Source organism: Lynx canadensis, chromosome D3 (assembly GCF_007474595.2).
Source record: "Lynx canadensis isolate LIC74 chromosome D3, mLynCan4.pri.v2, whole genome shotgun sequence".
Lineage (NCBI taxonomy): Eukaryota > Metazoa > Chordata > Mammalia > Carnivora > Felidae > Lynx > Lynx canadensis.
The window spans coordinates 45,874,380-45,890,475 of NC_044314.2; the positions used below are offsets into that span (position 1 = coordinate 45,874,380).

Here is a 16,096-nt window from a genome sequence, read left to right on the forward strand (position 1 = left end):
GTTGGTTCTGGGAAAAGACCAACAAAACTGAAAAACCTTTACCAGACTGCTCAAACTACTAAAACCAAGAATGGAAAAAAAAAAAAAAAAAAAAGAGGATATTACTATTAGTCTTATAGAAAGATGGATAAAGGAATACTGTAAGCAACTGTAAATCCATAAATTAGATGACATACATGAAATAGGCAAACTCCTAAAAACAAAAACTACTATAACTGACTTAAGAAAATAGGCAACCTGAATACGTCCAACAAATGAATTTAATTATTAATCAAAAAGTGTCCACAAGATACGCCCAGGTCCAGATGGCTTCACTGGTGAAGTCTATCAAAAATCCAAGGAAAACTTGATACAAATCATTCACAAACTCTTCCAAAAAAGTAGAAAAGAACGAAGCATGTCTCAACTCATTCTGCAAGGTGGGTATTACCATGATACCCAAACTAGACAAGGTCATCACAAGAAAACAGAGACCAATATGTCTTATGAATATAGATACAAAAATTTCCAACAAAGTGCTAGCAAACTGAATCCAGTAGCACAAAAAAGTAATATCACGTAATATCTATCTCACTGCATAAGGCTGGTCTAACATAAAAAAGTTACTACAAAACAACCTATCAAAATAGGACAAAACCACATGATCATCTCAACAGATGCAGAAAAAGCATTTGACAAAATCTAACACCCCTTTTATCATGATGAAAACACTCAATAAAATAGGAATAAAAGCAAACCTCCTCAAACTGATAAAAGAGATCTATAAAAGACTCACACCTAACATCATATGTCATGGTGAAGGACTAAATGATTTCCCTTGAAGATTAGGAACAAGACAAAGATTACTGATGAGGAATGAGACAAGGATACCTGCAATCACTGCTTCTATTCCACCTTGTATTCAGAGTTCTAACCAGGGCAATTAAGCAAGAAAATGAAATAAAAGGCATCCAAAGAAAGAAGTAAAATTATCCATTCACAGATAATACAATCTTATATACAGATATCCTATAAATCCATGAAAAAATATTAAAACCAATAAACAAGTTCAGCTAGGCAGCAGGATACAGAATATATAAAAATCAGCTGTATTTTTATATACAGTTGCAATGAATGACTAAACGGAACAAAGAAAACAATTTCATTTACAATAGCACCAAAAAGAGTAATATACTGGCAAGTTTAACAAAGTAAGTATAACACCAATACTCTGGAAACTACACAAAGCTATTTAAATTTTTTTTGAGAGAGAAATAGAGGGCGTTGACACGTGAGCAGGGGATGGGTGGAGAGAGACTCTTCAGCAGTATCTACACTTACTGGTGGAGCCTGGAGCAGGGGTGGGGGGTTGGATCTTATGACCCTGAGATCATGATCTGAGGTGAAATCAAGAGTGGGACACTTAACCAACTGAGCCACCCAGGTGCCCCTAGAAACTACAAAATGCTGTTGAAGGAAATTAAAGACCTAAATAAATCAAGTGGCTCAGTCAGTTAAGTGTCCCACTTCGGCTCAGGTCATGATATCACGGTTCGTGAGTTCAAGCCCCTCATTGGTCTCTGTGCTGAGAGCTCGAGCCTGGAGCCTGCTTCTGATTCTATGTCTCCCTCTCTCTCTGCTCCTCCCTCACTCATTTTCTCTCTCAAATAAATACACATTAAAAAAAAAAAAAAAGACCTAAATAAATGGACACTTCATATTTGTGGATCAAGAGACTTACTACTTACCTTGTAGGATCATTAAAGGGGATTAAATAAGACAATACTTTTGAGCAGACTTTTGAATTTTAAAGTTATCAATTGTAGTAGTTGTTATTAATGTCAAAAGGTCTACAATACAAACTTTTCTTCTAGTAAGTACTCAAAACAGCAGTAGGAAGTAATATTAGAATAGCTGCAGACAGACAATACTGAGAATAAAATAACAAGAGCTCATCTAAAGTCAACGCTCTTCTGACTGAAGTGTTTATCCCAAAAGTCCAATTCCAATGAGCAACAACCTAGTGAAACGCACTTAAAAACATACAAAGGAAACTGAACATTAGTCTCTTTTGTGAAAACCACCTACCAAGCCTCTGAATCAAATCCTAATAAATATGGGGGCGCCTGGGTGGCGCAGTCGGTTAAGCGTCCGACTTCAGCCAGGTCACGATCTCACGGTCCGTGAGTTCGAGCCCCGCGTCGGGCTCTGGGCTGATGGCTCAGAGCCTGGAGCCTGTTTCCGATTCTGTGTCTCCCTCTCTCTCTGCCCCTCCCCCGTTCATGCTCTGTCTCTCTCTGTCCCAAAAATAAATAAACGTTGAAAAAAAAAAAAATTTAAAAAAAAAAAAAAAATCCTAATAAATATGATTCATTTTCCAAACATAAAAGGATACACAGTTTTGCCTACTTATCCTACAGAAATGTTAAAAAATTTTAATTACACATTAGGTTACAGAGCACCTTTCCTCTAAAAATATTAAGATATTAAAGTGTAGGGGCGCCTGGGTGGCTCAGTTGGTTAAGTGATTAACTTCAGCTCAGGTCATGATCTCGCAGTTTGTGAGTTCGAACCCTGCGTCAGGCTCTGTGCTGACAGCTCAGAGCCTAGAGCCTACTTCGGATTCTGTGTCTCCCCTTCTCTCCACCCCTCCCCTGCTCACGCTCTGTGTCTGCCTGTCAATAATAAATAAACGCTAAAAAAAAAAAAAAAAAAAATTAAAAAAAAGTGTAAAGTGGTCTGGTATCCACCTTCTATCTGGTACATAATTTAACATACTCTATTCATCTGCCCAGTGAACTATTATATGCCAAGTTGCCTTTCCTATTTTGTCTTGGTTGCAAGTTGATCCAGATGGTGGTTCTAATTTGTCCATATTCCCAGCAATGGTAAATAGTAAATACTGAAAGAATAGCAGGCCCATCCAAATTTAAGAATCAGAAAAACTTTAGAATTCATCTATTATAACTTCACATCTATACATAACTGCCTGACTGGTGACCTTCTAGTCTCTATTGAAATAAGTCCAGAATTAGGAAGGTAGAGAGGTATAAATGCCCCTGCTTCACAAGTAGATTAGAAATACAAAGTTATTCCTTAATATGGAATCAAAATATTCTTCCCATTAATATTCAGAGATAGGATGTTCCCTTGTGCAATCTCACAAAATAAGCTTACTTTCATTACCATAGGACAGTACTTTGAACACTTAAAGGCAGCTAAACATACCCAAAGTTGTATTCTTGCTCAGGCACCATGGCCCCAATTCCTTTAATTTTTCAAATCAGTTTCCCTTATTGAGCTTAAAGTCACTTAAATTTCTCTCTCAGTCTAATAATTCTTTGAGTGAGTAAAAGAAAAAATTAAAATCAATCAGTAAGTTTTTATCCCAGATTCTACTATCAGTTATGGCACATCTCCTCTATCCTCCATTTACACCGTTGATTTGTCAAAACAGAACTTCTATTTACCTTTACTAAATTTCACCTTTTAAAAGTAGGATGTTTCCAGGTGATTTTACTTTTTTTTAACTTGTCATATTTGTTTTTATATGTGCACGTATTAGTTTACAAAAATAATACTGTTGGAGAAAAATTAAGCCTGGAATAATCTATGGAAATTCTCAGACTCTATCTGATTTTCAGGAGAAGAACTGTGTCTACCTTATTTACCACTGCATTCATGGTAATGAGCATAGAACCTAGCATATACTTAACACTGACATATATAAGTTAAAAAAATATATGAATAACTTTAAAGCACTCTTATTTCCTTGATCCGGAAATTCCAAAGTTCTTATTATCTGTCCCAAGAAAATAATCAACACACACACCACAATCTAAATACAGAACATTTGATATACTTTTATTTGTAAGTAATTTTCTTTTTTTAATGTTTCTTTTTAGTTTTTTTTAATGTTTATTTATTTTTGAGAGAGAGAGAGAACGAACAAGTGGGAGAGGGGTAGACAGAAAGGGAGACACAGAATCAGAAGTTGGCTCCAGGCTCTGAGCTGTCAGCACAGAGCTCGATGCAGTGCTTGAACCCATGATTGGAAGATTATGACCTGAGCTGAAGTCAGATGCTTAACCAACTGAGCTACCCAGATGCCCCTATAAATAACTTTTTAAACAAAAAAAGCATAAGCAACCTAAATGAATAGAGAAAATGTTAAATAATGGATTACACACCCATTAAAATTAAGTTTCTGAGGTTATAAAATACAAATAGTCACTATATAATGATAAGTGAAAAGCAGGATATAAAAATTATACAATAGAATCCCAATTATGTAAAATTAGAGGAAGCACACATACATTTTTTTCTCAAAGAAACTAAAAGCTTTAGGGGAGTGAAATGTTCTATATCTTGGAATGGTGGCTATACCTTTGTCAAATTTTTCAAAACTTACTGTAAATGGTTTCCATTTTAAAATAAATGTACATGTAAAAAACTGTAGCTCCATAAAGTTTACATAAAAAAAGGAGAGAGACTAAAAGATACACTTAAAATATCTGAGGATAATTTTTCAGTATTTTCCAAATTGTCTATAACAAACATATAAAAATGGGGACACATAGACATTGAGGTTATTTCAAAATCCATCTTTTTGCATGGAGACCAATGCAGGGCTTGAACTCATGACTCTGAGATCAATAACTGAGTTGAGATTAAGAGTCGGATGCTTAACCAACTGAGCCACCCAGAAATCCAACCTCTTAAATTACAGTGAATTTGGTGGATGTCACACGTATTAGATCAACAGTGCCCAGAGTACCTATAGCCAACTGCTATACAGGTACCTTAAATACTCCAGACATGCCTGCTATGCAACTCTGTATTCCACACAAATGGTGTTCCCTAGAGTTCTGCAACATGTAGACCTATATACTTATCTTAGTTATTAATCCATATGATACTTCTGTGAAGAAGGTATGATCCAATTTTAGACATAAGAAAACTGATATTGAGGATGAGGTTAATAAACTTGCCCAAGATCACAAAGCTAATAGGTGGTAGAGCTGGGATTCAAATCCAGGTCTGATTCCAAGGCCAATGTTCTGCCCTATATTGCTACACTTTACTACTTTCCACAAAGGCTAACTCTCCAAGCCCCTTGTTATCTACAAATTTGATCAGCACACTTATTCCTTACTCTGTGGCCCTGAACTACACCTTCCCAGCTATCGTATACTATATACTTACTTTACTTCACAAAAACAAGAGCCCTCTTGGGCACAGTTATTCAGTAAGTAAAAAAATCTATAACATTATCATCCAGCCACATTTTTCTACATTTAAAGTCTATCTCTCTCCACTCAATTATAGGGCTCATCTTTCATTAACGTTAATTAAAGTTAAGTCCGGAAAATCACTATTGGATTCCATAGGTACCCTTTTAAAATTAAGTATTAACATTGTTGATTACGCATTTGAACAATTTTCTGGGGATAAAAATTTGGTAATCCTATTAAAAGATTACCTTTTGAACCAGCAATTCCACTTCTAGCAATTTATTCTTTAAAATACACATTTATAGAACTGCGCAAAAATGTTTATTATAGCATCATTTATAATAACAGAAAGTAGTGCAAACAATATCGATGTCTAGGAACAGGAGAGTGGTCAAAAAATGATGGTACTTTGATACAATGGACTACTAAGGAATTTTTTTAAAAATGAGGGAGATTTATACGTACTAACATGAAAAGGATAACAAATTGTTAATAGTAATACTCTGGTGAAGGGTGTATTACACTTCAGTATTGCTTTTTTTTTTTTTTTTTACAAGAACATATGTCACTTTTATAAGCAGAATAAGCAAAGCAATCAAGAATAAAATACACTGGTATGTGTAATGGCCCTTGGAACCCCTTAGGGGTTGCAGCCCTATTGCCCTCTGATCTCTCCACATATACTAATATGTGCATTCAAATTCTCCAGCCTCCTCTGAGCAAGGAACTTAGCTAGGTGCTGGATAATAAAGTCAGGGTCCCTACCGTCATGCAATACCCTGGATAATAAAGCCAAGAGTCCCTACCCTCATGTAATATCCTTTTGATGAAGCCAGGGTAGAAACAAGAAGCACTAGCTTTTCCAGTAACTGGTTCAGGAATCTAAGATCCAAATCCTATGCCATGTCTCAGCATGAAGGAGGTGATGAAAAAAGACCTGAAGCATTTTACAAGTTACTTTCACTAACTTCTGTACAGTACGACCGTCAAACAGAATCTACCACAGTTTATGACCTAACAGAAGCAACCAAATCCTTGATCATCATTCTCAAACAAGTGACAGAAGAGACACAGAATACCAAAAACAGAAAGAGCCACAGTCTGGCCTAAAATCCCACATGTTCAAAAAAGAGAAGACCAAGAAGACCAAAGAAATTACCAAAAACATTCAACAGAATAATTTTCAGAGCTTTGCTACAGCTTCTTTCATTTCCTCACAATGCCTCCCCTTTTTATTTCCAGCCCCTGCTCCCTAGAAAAACTTGTGGTGCATACATATATTTTTAAAAACCAGTTCTGTTCATTGAGAAAATGCTGAAGTAAACAGAAATGAAATACTTAAAGTATTCATTATCTTGGAAAAAGAAGAGTGGACTTCTATATGTCTTAAGCATCCCTGAGTAATCAATTGCTAATCCTCAGGATATAAAAGAAATAGTACAAGACTCATAACTTTTACTGTGTTTTCATTTCATTCCTCAACTATTGGTTATCTTACTGTGCACTAACGAGAGCACAAATGTTAGTATGCTTTTCTGCCACCCACCAGCTGAAATTCCAAAAAGCTGCTCTTCAAAGCATCTTCCCACCTCCTCTGTAAATAACAATTCCTAAAGGCAGTTTATGTCCTCTGTAGTGGAAGTTTCTCCATGGTCAATAGCCTAAAGTGTTTTTACTGTAGTGCACACCTAGGTTGTGGTCTTGGTTTATGGCTATGCAGCTCTGGTAAGTTTCAGTTTTGGTTTCTTTGTGTACAAAAGATTAGGCTCTAAAATTCTGTCACTCTTAGCTCTGATACTCAATTAGGCATAGTCTACACACACACCAAATGGTAAGCATAGTGTGTAAAGAGTAAACAGACCCAGGGCGCCTGGGTGGCTCAGTCGGTTAAGCGGCCGACTTCGGCTCAGGTCATGATCTCACAGTCTGTGAGTTTGAGACCCGCATCGGGCTCTGTGCTGATGGCTCAGAGCCTGGAGCCTGCTTCGGATTCTGTGTCTCCCTCTCTCTGACCCTCCCCCGCTCATGCTCTGTCTCTCTCTGTCTCAAAAATAAATAAACATTAAAAAAAAAAAAAAAAAAAGAGTAAACAGACCTGGATTCAAATTCCCTCTGACACCCATGAGGTGTCTGGCATTGGACAAATTATTTACGCTTAGAAACCTTTCCTTATTTGGTACCTATTATGACCAACAAAAAGAATATAAATATGAAAGTGTGTATAGCACGTATACCAGTGATTACTGATTAGTTTCCACTTACCAGCAAGTTTTCACTCTTGACAGTTCCTCTATTTTAATACTTTTTTGACTGTTTCTAAACAATCTTCACTGACAAGAATTTAGTTTTTAACAAATTAGGAGGTGATTTCATTCAAACACATTCATTAAGTACTTTACAAGTATATGCAGGATGACAATTTAGAACCGGCAGAAAATGTATCCAGTGGCATACACGGCATAGCCTTAAATATATATATCTTGTAGAATACAAAACTGAAACAGAACTTCATCAAAAGTGAAGAACATGATCTTTCCACAACATTCTTGATCAAATAGAACATTGGCTACAAAAGAGCCCCTATCATTTTGCTGGGGATACTGAAATTTTGAATCACATGCTTCACTCCTATACCATCTTTGCAGGTCTGAGATCCAAATACTACTAATAAAATAAACAGAAGACAATATAATTACGAGAAGAGTTCACTCCAAAGAAATGTGAGATGTGCCTTTTTTCCCGACTGAAAACTCCAAGACACCGTCAGTTGAGGAAAGAAAGCAGAACACTCAAATTTACCAATATGCTGAAGAGTCACAAAGCAAAATCTTTACGTAAATCATGAAAAACAGCCCAAACATGTAGACCCTTCCATAAAAAGTGGTCACAGGCTAACTGCAGCATTCACACACTGCTTCAGATTTAAGAATCGCATGCCTCTGATCGGTCAACTCTGGCATTTGCTGGGAATGAGTGGTAATCTTCTAACTGAAAACTACAACCATCACACATCTAAAGATTGTGAGGGAAGCAGCATTATTCATTTCTGGTACCAGAAAAGCAGTGAACTTATTTTAGCTAGCTTAAAATTTAAAATCCTCTTTTAGTCTTAACACACAAGAACTTAAACTTTAAAAAAAAAAAAAGATATGGTTATCTAAGCATGTAGATATATAAATTGGTCTCTTCTGCATATGAAAATAAACTTTAGTTATATTCTATCTTCCCCCACCTAGGAGCTAGTGCCTCAAAGGTCCTCCTGAATATACTGTTCCAGCTTTCACTGTGTCACTTAGGTGAAAAGATTCTTTCCTTAAATATGGAAAGAAAAACTGTGCAGTAATGACTCAAAGAGGCTATATCAGTTGTAAAGCCAAATCACTGCCCTGCAAAGTCGATTATGAAAGGTTCTCTTAGCTGAGTTTTTTAAAGCTAACAGCATGAAGGCACAATCCGGAGCTGCGACGTTTCCCGTGTCACCACTGGCTGGAAAAGCTGGAAAAGGTGATCGACATACCTGGAGGAAGCTGCAAATTAGCAGGCAACTGGATTGTTGTGGTGTTGGGGGCTTTCACAGCGACTATCTGAGGAGCAGGCAGCGGAGGACCGCTGCTGAGTTTGGGAAGAGCGCTGACAGAAGCCACTTTGGTCACCAGGGTCCCCACGGGGGGCCGCAGGGGCTGGGACACCGTGGACTCCACACAGACACTGACAGGAGCCTTAGTCACGGCGCCCAAGGCCACCGGAGTGCTCTCCACCCGCACAGGGAGAGTCCCAGCGGGGGCCATGGTCACGGTCCCGGAGGCGCTCACACCGGCGGGAGGAGCGGCGCCGGCCGGTTCCGTGAGACCCGCGGGCATCCCCCAGGTGGATCAGCGGCAGCTGCGACGCTGCCGTTCCGGGAGCAGAGGCGAAGGGAGGCTTGACAAGCTGCAGCCGACTCCAGAGCAGTTCCGGCTCCACAGCATCGCTAGGGAGAGGCGCAGGGGCCGCGACACAGAAGTCAGTGACGGACACCGGCTGGACACAGACCCGCGCGTCCCAGACCTCCCTCTGGTTAGTGCGGCCCCGGCTGCAGCAACATCTGCCCGGCCGCTCGCCGCTTCCTCCGGGGAGCTCACACGTGCGCCGGCTCAGCCCGGCGCCTCAGCCTCGGGTCCCGCTACAGCGGAGCCCGGCTGCGCGGTTCCCGGAAGGGCGTCACTTCGGCTCCCACCACCCAGAAAAACTCTGCGCCCCAGATCCCCCGCCAGAAATTTAAAAACTACAAACCCGGAGCGCCCCAAAGCCCCCTACACACACTCGGCGTGGCCCCACCGCGCGGCCACGCCAGCCATGTTTATATAGCCACGCGGAGACCTCGCGCACGCGCACAGGCCGCCGCCGCCGCCCCGGGCTTCCCCCGGAATCCGGCTCTGTGATTGGCCACATACTGGAATCGCGCTCGTGACGTCACTAGGGACGCCTCCAGAGGGCGTTAGAATCTTCCCCCAGAATCAGGAGGAAGGTGGGTCAAGTTGCCAAAAATCTACCGCGTGGGAGGGGCGGGCCGCACTTGGAGAACTGCGACATTCGCGTTCCTGTTCTTGGTATTCCCAGTTGTATGTTCCTTTAAAAGCCAGGAGTGTAATTTCTACACGCTTCTACTTTTTTAAGGAAAAATGTGGCGGACTGGTTTCGGAGAGCGGTTTAACTCAGTAAGACTTAATCACGCTTCCTCTGTTTTTCTGCGGGCTTTGCCCTACAGCGTCGCCAAACGAGAGTTACAGTTGACATTGTGAAAAATTGTCCTTTTCTTTCTTTTAAATATGTAAGAATGGCGTCTAATTTTATAGTCTGTAAAATATGTCTATTTTCATATGACTTTAGAGCTGAACTGCCTGCCCCAAGGGAAAATCTTTTTCTTCCTTTGTGCGGCTATTGATGTCTGTCACCTCTAAACGTATTTAAATTGTTATACACACGTAAACATTTTCTCCTTGAAAACTGGGACAATGTCTTATGATTACCACATCCTCAGATTCGAGCAATTAGATCTTAACTGCAATCTTAGATATTATTTGAAAAAGTGTAGAGTGTTTGTTAAATGAATCAATAAAGCCCAATATACAGAGAAACTTGCTTTTTAGAGATCTAGTCAGAGAAGATGCCTTGATTTCAGGCTTTTGTCATAATACTACGTTTGTAGGACCCAACACTATACGGAAGGAGATTTTGCAAGTAGGCAGGCAACCTGACCTTTACAGCTTCTGGTTTTCTCTCTCCCTGTGTACTCCAGTGGACAAGATCTACTCACAGCCCTCACACTTCACTACATTTGCTGTTTCTGCCATCTCAACCAGTCCAAATCAAGAACCCATCTTATGGTTCAAATCATTTACAAACTTCCCCATTCCATGAAGACTTACTTGATCACATAGCTTCCAGAAAATTTATAGTGGAATTGGGGAGAGGAAAACTAAATTTATCGAGGGCCTCTTGTGTGCTGGTCACTAATAGATACATTTTCTTGTTTCTTTCTCTTTTTTCTTTTTTCTTTTTTGAAACAACCACTTCAGTGTCCTAACTTAAAAACTGCAGTTAAAAGACTAATTTTCTAAGAATCTGGGATTCAAAACAGTCTGTATGAAAGCAAAGTACATCTCTTTCTATATCTCCACAAATATCTGATTCATCATATATATGCACTCTGCCCTTGCAAAATGCCTTGCACATAAAAGGTGTTTAGTAAATATTAAATAGATCTATGCAACATTTTCAGTGAAGCAAAATGGTCTCATGGATTCGAATCTTAGATCTGCTTTTTTACTAGCTGGGCAAATTGTTTAGCCTTGTTTTTTCTCCTTACAGTATAATTCAGTAAATACTCGCAGAAGACTCAGAGTTTGCTCTAATGACTCTCCCTTTCCAAACTTTCATTAGACCCCACCCCCAACTCACATACTTTGTTTAGATATGTAAATAACCTCAATCAAGTTACAAAGAAGCTTGGCTGAGGAAGTACACTTTCTCTTTAAGTGACCTTGAACATTTTGTTATACTTGTTTATATTTGCTTCATTATTTGTGTCATTGATGGGAACTCTAATATTCTAGTTACAAAGAATATACTTCTTACCCAGCACAGGTAACTACCGTCCTGAATCTGGAGTTTAGTAATAATTATGTTTACTACATTTCCTTTCTATAGAAACTTCTATTAATGCAGCATACATAGGAAGCAAAATGCATTTTATCTATTTATGTAAGAAAAGAAAAAAATGCAGGGGAGGATTATACCTTGATTTTATTTTGTCTATCTGTTAAAATATTTGTAAAATTAAGGCTGTTGAAAATACTTATTCATTTACCTTCTGTCTTAGTCCATTCGGGCTGCTGTAACAAAATATCACAGATTGGTGGCTTTTTTTTTAATTGAATTAAAATTGATACATAATATTATATTAGTTTCAGGTATATGACATAGCGATTTAGTATCTTTATACATTATGAAATGATCACCTAGATAGATCTAGTTATTGTTACTATACAAAGTTATTGTAACATTATTGACTGTTCCCTATGCTGTATATTACATCCCTATGACTTATGATTTATTTATTTTGTAACTGGATGTTTGTACCTTTTTATTTATTTATTTTGAGAGAGAGAGAGAGAGAGAGAGAGAGAGAGAGAGAAAGAGAGAATCCCAAGCAGGCTCCATGCTGTCAGTGCAGAGCCCGACAAAGGGCTCAAACTCACAAACTGTGAGATCACAACCTGAGCTGAAAGAGTTCAACACTTAACAGACTGAACTAACGAGGCACCCCTGGATATTTGTACCTCTTAATCTCCTTCACATAGGGGGATTAGGTGATGGGTGGCTTACAAACGGCAGAAACTTATTGCTCATTGTTTTGGAAGCTGGAAATCTCAGATCAGGGTGCCAGGATGGTCGGGTGAGGGCTGTCTTCCAGATCACAGACTTCTCCCTACATCCTCACATCCAGGAAGGAACAAAGACTCTCTCTGGAGCCTCTTACATAAGGTACAAATCCCATTCATGAGGGTCCCACCTTCATGATTTAAGCAACTCCCAAAGGCCCCACCTAGTTAATACCATCACATTTGGGAATTGGGCTTTCAACATATGAATTTTGGGGAGACACAAACATTCAGACCACCTTGTAAATGAGGGACTAAGTCAATTGTCCAGATACTCTGATCATCAATTCAGGTAATGAAACAAAACTGTGAACAAATACAGAATTTAAATTTCCATTATTTCACTATTTTACACACATATACACACACACTTAAATTTGGGCAAAACCAAAGGCTAAGGGTATGATTATTGGGTGGACAATGAAAATTACTCTTATTATCCTTCTGATTTTCCATATGCCTACAGTCTCTTCCAAAAATGCAACTCTTGGGACACCTGGGCAGTTCAGTCGGTTAGATGGTTAGGCGTCTGACTATTGATTTTGGCCCAGGTCATGACCTTACGGTTTGTGAGTTCAGGCCCCACATTGGCTCTGTGCTGACAGTGTGGAGCCTGCTTGGGATCCTCTCTCTCTCCCTCTTTCTCTACTCCTTTCCTGCTCTGTCTCTCTCTCTCTCAAAAAATAAATAAACTTCTAAAAAGCTAAAAAAAAAAAAAAAAAGGAAAATGCAACTCTTAATCTTGGGGTTGTAAGTTTGAGCCCCATGTTGGGTACAGAGATTACTTAAAATTAAATCTTAAAAAAAAAAAAAAAAGCTTACTACTCTGTAGATTTTAAACAGGAAGCCTTTATCTGTGAAATGAAATCAGCTGAAAAATCTGCCTGAGAAAACCTAACTATTTGGCTAAGATGGTGATGGCCTCAGCTTCAAACTGAGTCAGAAACAAATGGCCTCAAGTTCTGAACCTTGAATCAGGTCCAGTATCTGTGCTTTTACATAAAAAAACATTTAGGGGCGCCTGGGTGGTGCAGTCGGTTAAGCGTCCGACTTCAGCCAGGTCACGATCTTGCGGTCCATGAGTTCGAGCCCCGCGTCGGGCTCTGGGCTGATGGCTCAGAGCCTGGAGCCTGTTTCCGATTCTGTGTCTCCCTCTCTCTCTGCCCCTCCCCCGTTCATGCTCTGTCTCTCTCTGTCCCAAAAATAAATAAACGTTGAAAAAAAAAATTAAAAAAAAAAAAAAACAACATTTAAATACTTTTCTGCAGTAGAACACATTCCTATAACACCATTCTATCATTTCTTTCGTCTTAAAGGAATGCACCTTAAACGCTTAAGTTTGTCTTCATTAATGACTTCCATTTTTAATGCCTTCACTAAAGGTTTAATGAAGTTTCAGACACTTTTAATGCTCCTACAAAAAATGGATATGATTGAAAGATTCTATCGTAAGAGATGTATCACACTATGGAATACGAATCAGTCATTCAGTTTATACTTGTACATTTATGGAAAAAGGATCATGGTATATTGTTAAATGAAAAAAGGAGGTTATACAATAGTATATAAAGTAGGATTCTATTTTTTGTAAGTTAAAAAAAATTTGGGGAGTGGGCACCTGGGTGGTTCAGACAGTTAAGCGTCCAACTCTTGATTTCAGTTCAGGTCACGATCTGACAGTGTATGGGATGGAGCCCCATGTTGGGCTCTCCCTCTCTCTCTGCCCTTCCCCCACTCATTTGCACACTGTCTCTCTCTCTCTCTCTCTCTCTCTCTCTCTCTCTCTCTCTCTCTCTCTCCCTCTCTGTCTGTCTGTCTCTGTCTCTGTCTCTCTCAAAATAAATACATAAACTTAAAAAAATTTTAAACTAATAAGCGGGTAGATATATGCTCAGAGGAAAATCTAGATTATACAACCAAACTGTTAACAGAGGACATCTATTTGGAGACATTCTAAGTGATCATTTTCTCTTTATATTTGTTTATTTTCTAATTTATTTGCATAATCAGACGTTAATACAAGCTTTTTCTTAAAATATATGTTCTTAGCGACAACTGAAATCTTTTAAGTACAGCTAAGTCCTCCCTGGTCTCCACCCGCCATAGCACTCAGGAAACCACTGAAACTGGGCAACTATATTAGCCTGCTTAAGCTATGCCAGGCAGAAGCTTATTACAAACACTGCCTTAACCTGGGAAGATGGGCATTTTTAAAAGTGTGAGTACTCCCTTCCTTTCATTTCATAATTCAGTATAGAAAACGTAATGACGGCCTAAGAAGCCATAATCTCACAAATGATCTTTTATTTTCTAGAAGATTCTGCAGTCACAGAACTTTTTACTCGTATTGTCTATTTTAGCACTCATTCTCTTGAATTATACCTTCTTAGAAGATCCTCCTCCCGGCTCCCTTCAGTCATTCATTCACATAACCAGTGTTCATTGTATGCTTACTCTGTGCTTGACAGTAAAGAGTATATCAATGAAAAAAATAAAAGATAGAAATCCCTGTCCCTGTGAAGTATACATTCCAGGGGAAAGAGACCATAGAAAAAGAAGCCAATAAGGGGAAGGATAGAAGAGGAAAGACCGGAGAAGTAGGGAAAGGAGTTTTGTCTTGTGTGTGTATTCTCCACACAGTAATAGGAAGTCCATATTTCAGCTCTCTGTTCTTAGTCTGTACTTTCCTTGGGTGAAAACATTTAATTTGATGGCTTAATTTCCATCTATCTATATATTTATGATTTTCAGACCTATCTATCTATCTTTGGCCCAGATTTCTCTGCTGGCCTCCAGTCTTATATAGACAGCTGCCTACTTCTGTCTGGATGTTTCACAAGTTCAAACTAAATTTATTATCCCACCTTCAAACCTGCTTCTCCTGTGATTCCCTATCTCAGTGAAACAATCAAAGGTTTTACATATGCCTAGGATGTAAAATTAGTGATTGACCTTGACTCTTCCCTCTTTTTCACTCATTTCAGTGAGTCATTAAATCCTGTCAATCCTGGCATCATATCTGTAATATCTCTGGAATCCATCAACTTCTCTCATTACCACTGTTACTCTTAGTTCAAGCCCAAGTACACTCACTTAAATTATGCTAACTGGGCACTCTCAGTAACTCCTGCATTGCCCCTCCTTTGTTCTGTTCTCTACTCTGCAATCAGATTTTTATTCAATATGTTCCTTTAAGCATTAACATTGCAATTATTTTCATTATTCTTTGATTTAGGATTATTGTTCTTTCTTACTGAAAGGAGCCTAAAAAGAAAACTATTACTATTTTTAACTATTTATAATTCCATCATTCCACCTGAATTCTTATTTTGCATATTACTTTCTAATCCTTGCCCATTACAGTCTTACCACTATGTGAAGTATACATATGGTTTTCTATATCATTTAGAATCAACTGCACTTAAGTAATTTTCCATGCCTAAACTAAACATTTAAATCAGGTCATGTGCATAATTTCATACTTCTAAATGTCTTTGTAATTGTCATTTTATGCGTAATATTTATTAAACAAGAACACATAAATGTTTGCATATATAATTACAAATTATGATGAATGCTACAAAGGGAAAGAAGAAGGTACTTTGGAAGAAGATAATGGACAGGATCTAATTTAGCTAGGGAGTTAGGGAAGTGTTCCAGGACTTAAAAGAATGCCAGAGAGACTGATGCAGAACAAACCAGAGGAAGAGTTGCCTAAATGAGATTGGAGAGTGGGGTCATGTGATGTGCAAATGAAAGCATCCACTCTCTCTTTCTGTATGTATGTGTGTGTGAGTGTATGTATGTATATATACATACATACATACACATATATTCAATCCTCATTACTCACAGATTCCACATTTGCAAATTCACCTACTTCCTAAAACTTAAATAAATAGTGCTCTCCAAATCAATACTTATGGTACTCTAGAGGTCTTTTGCAGGCATGTGCAGAGC

General features: G+C 38.6%; 1 protein-coding gene across 1 annotated transcript in view; it reads right to left on the reverse strand.

The window, feature by feature from the left end:
- TAF4B (TATA-box binding protein associated factor 4b) overlaps window positions 1–9,565 on the reverse strand; it is a 124,944-nt gene extending 115,379 nt beyond the window's left edge. The window contains exon 1 of the mRNA XM_030336514.1: window positions 8,731–9,565. Within this exon, the coding sequence (XP_030192374.1) occupies window positions 8,731–9,073 (343 nt within the window). The 5' untranslated portion in view covers window positions 9,074–9,565. The remainder of the gene's footprint in view (window positions 1–8,730) is intronic.
- Window positions 9,566–16,096: the final 6,531 nt, after the last annotated feature.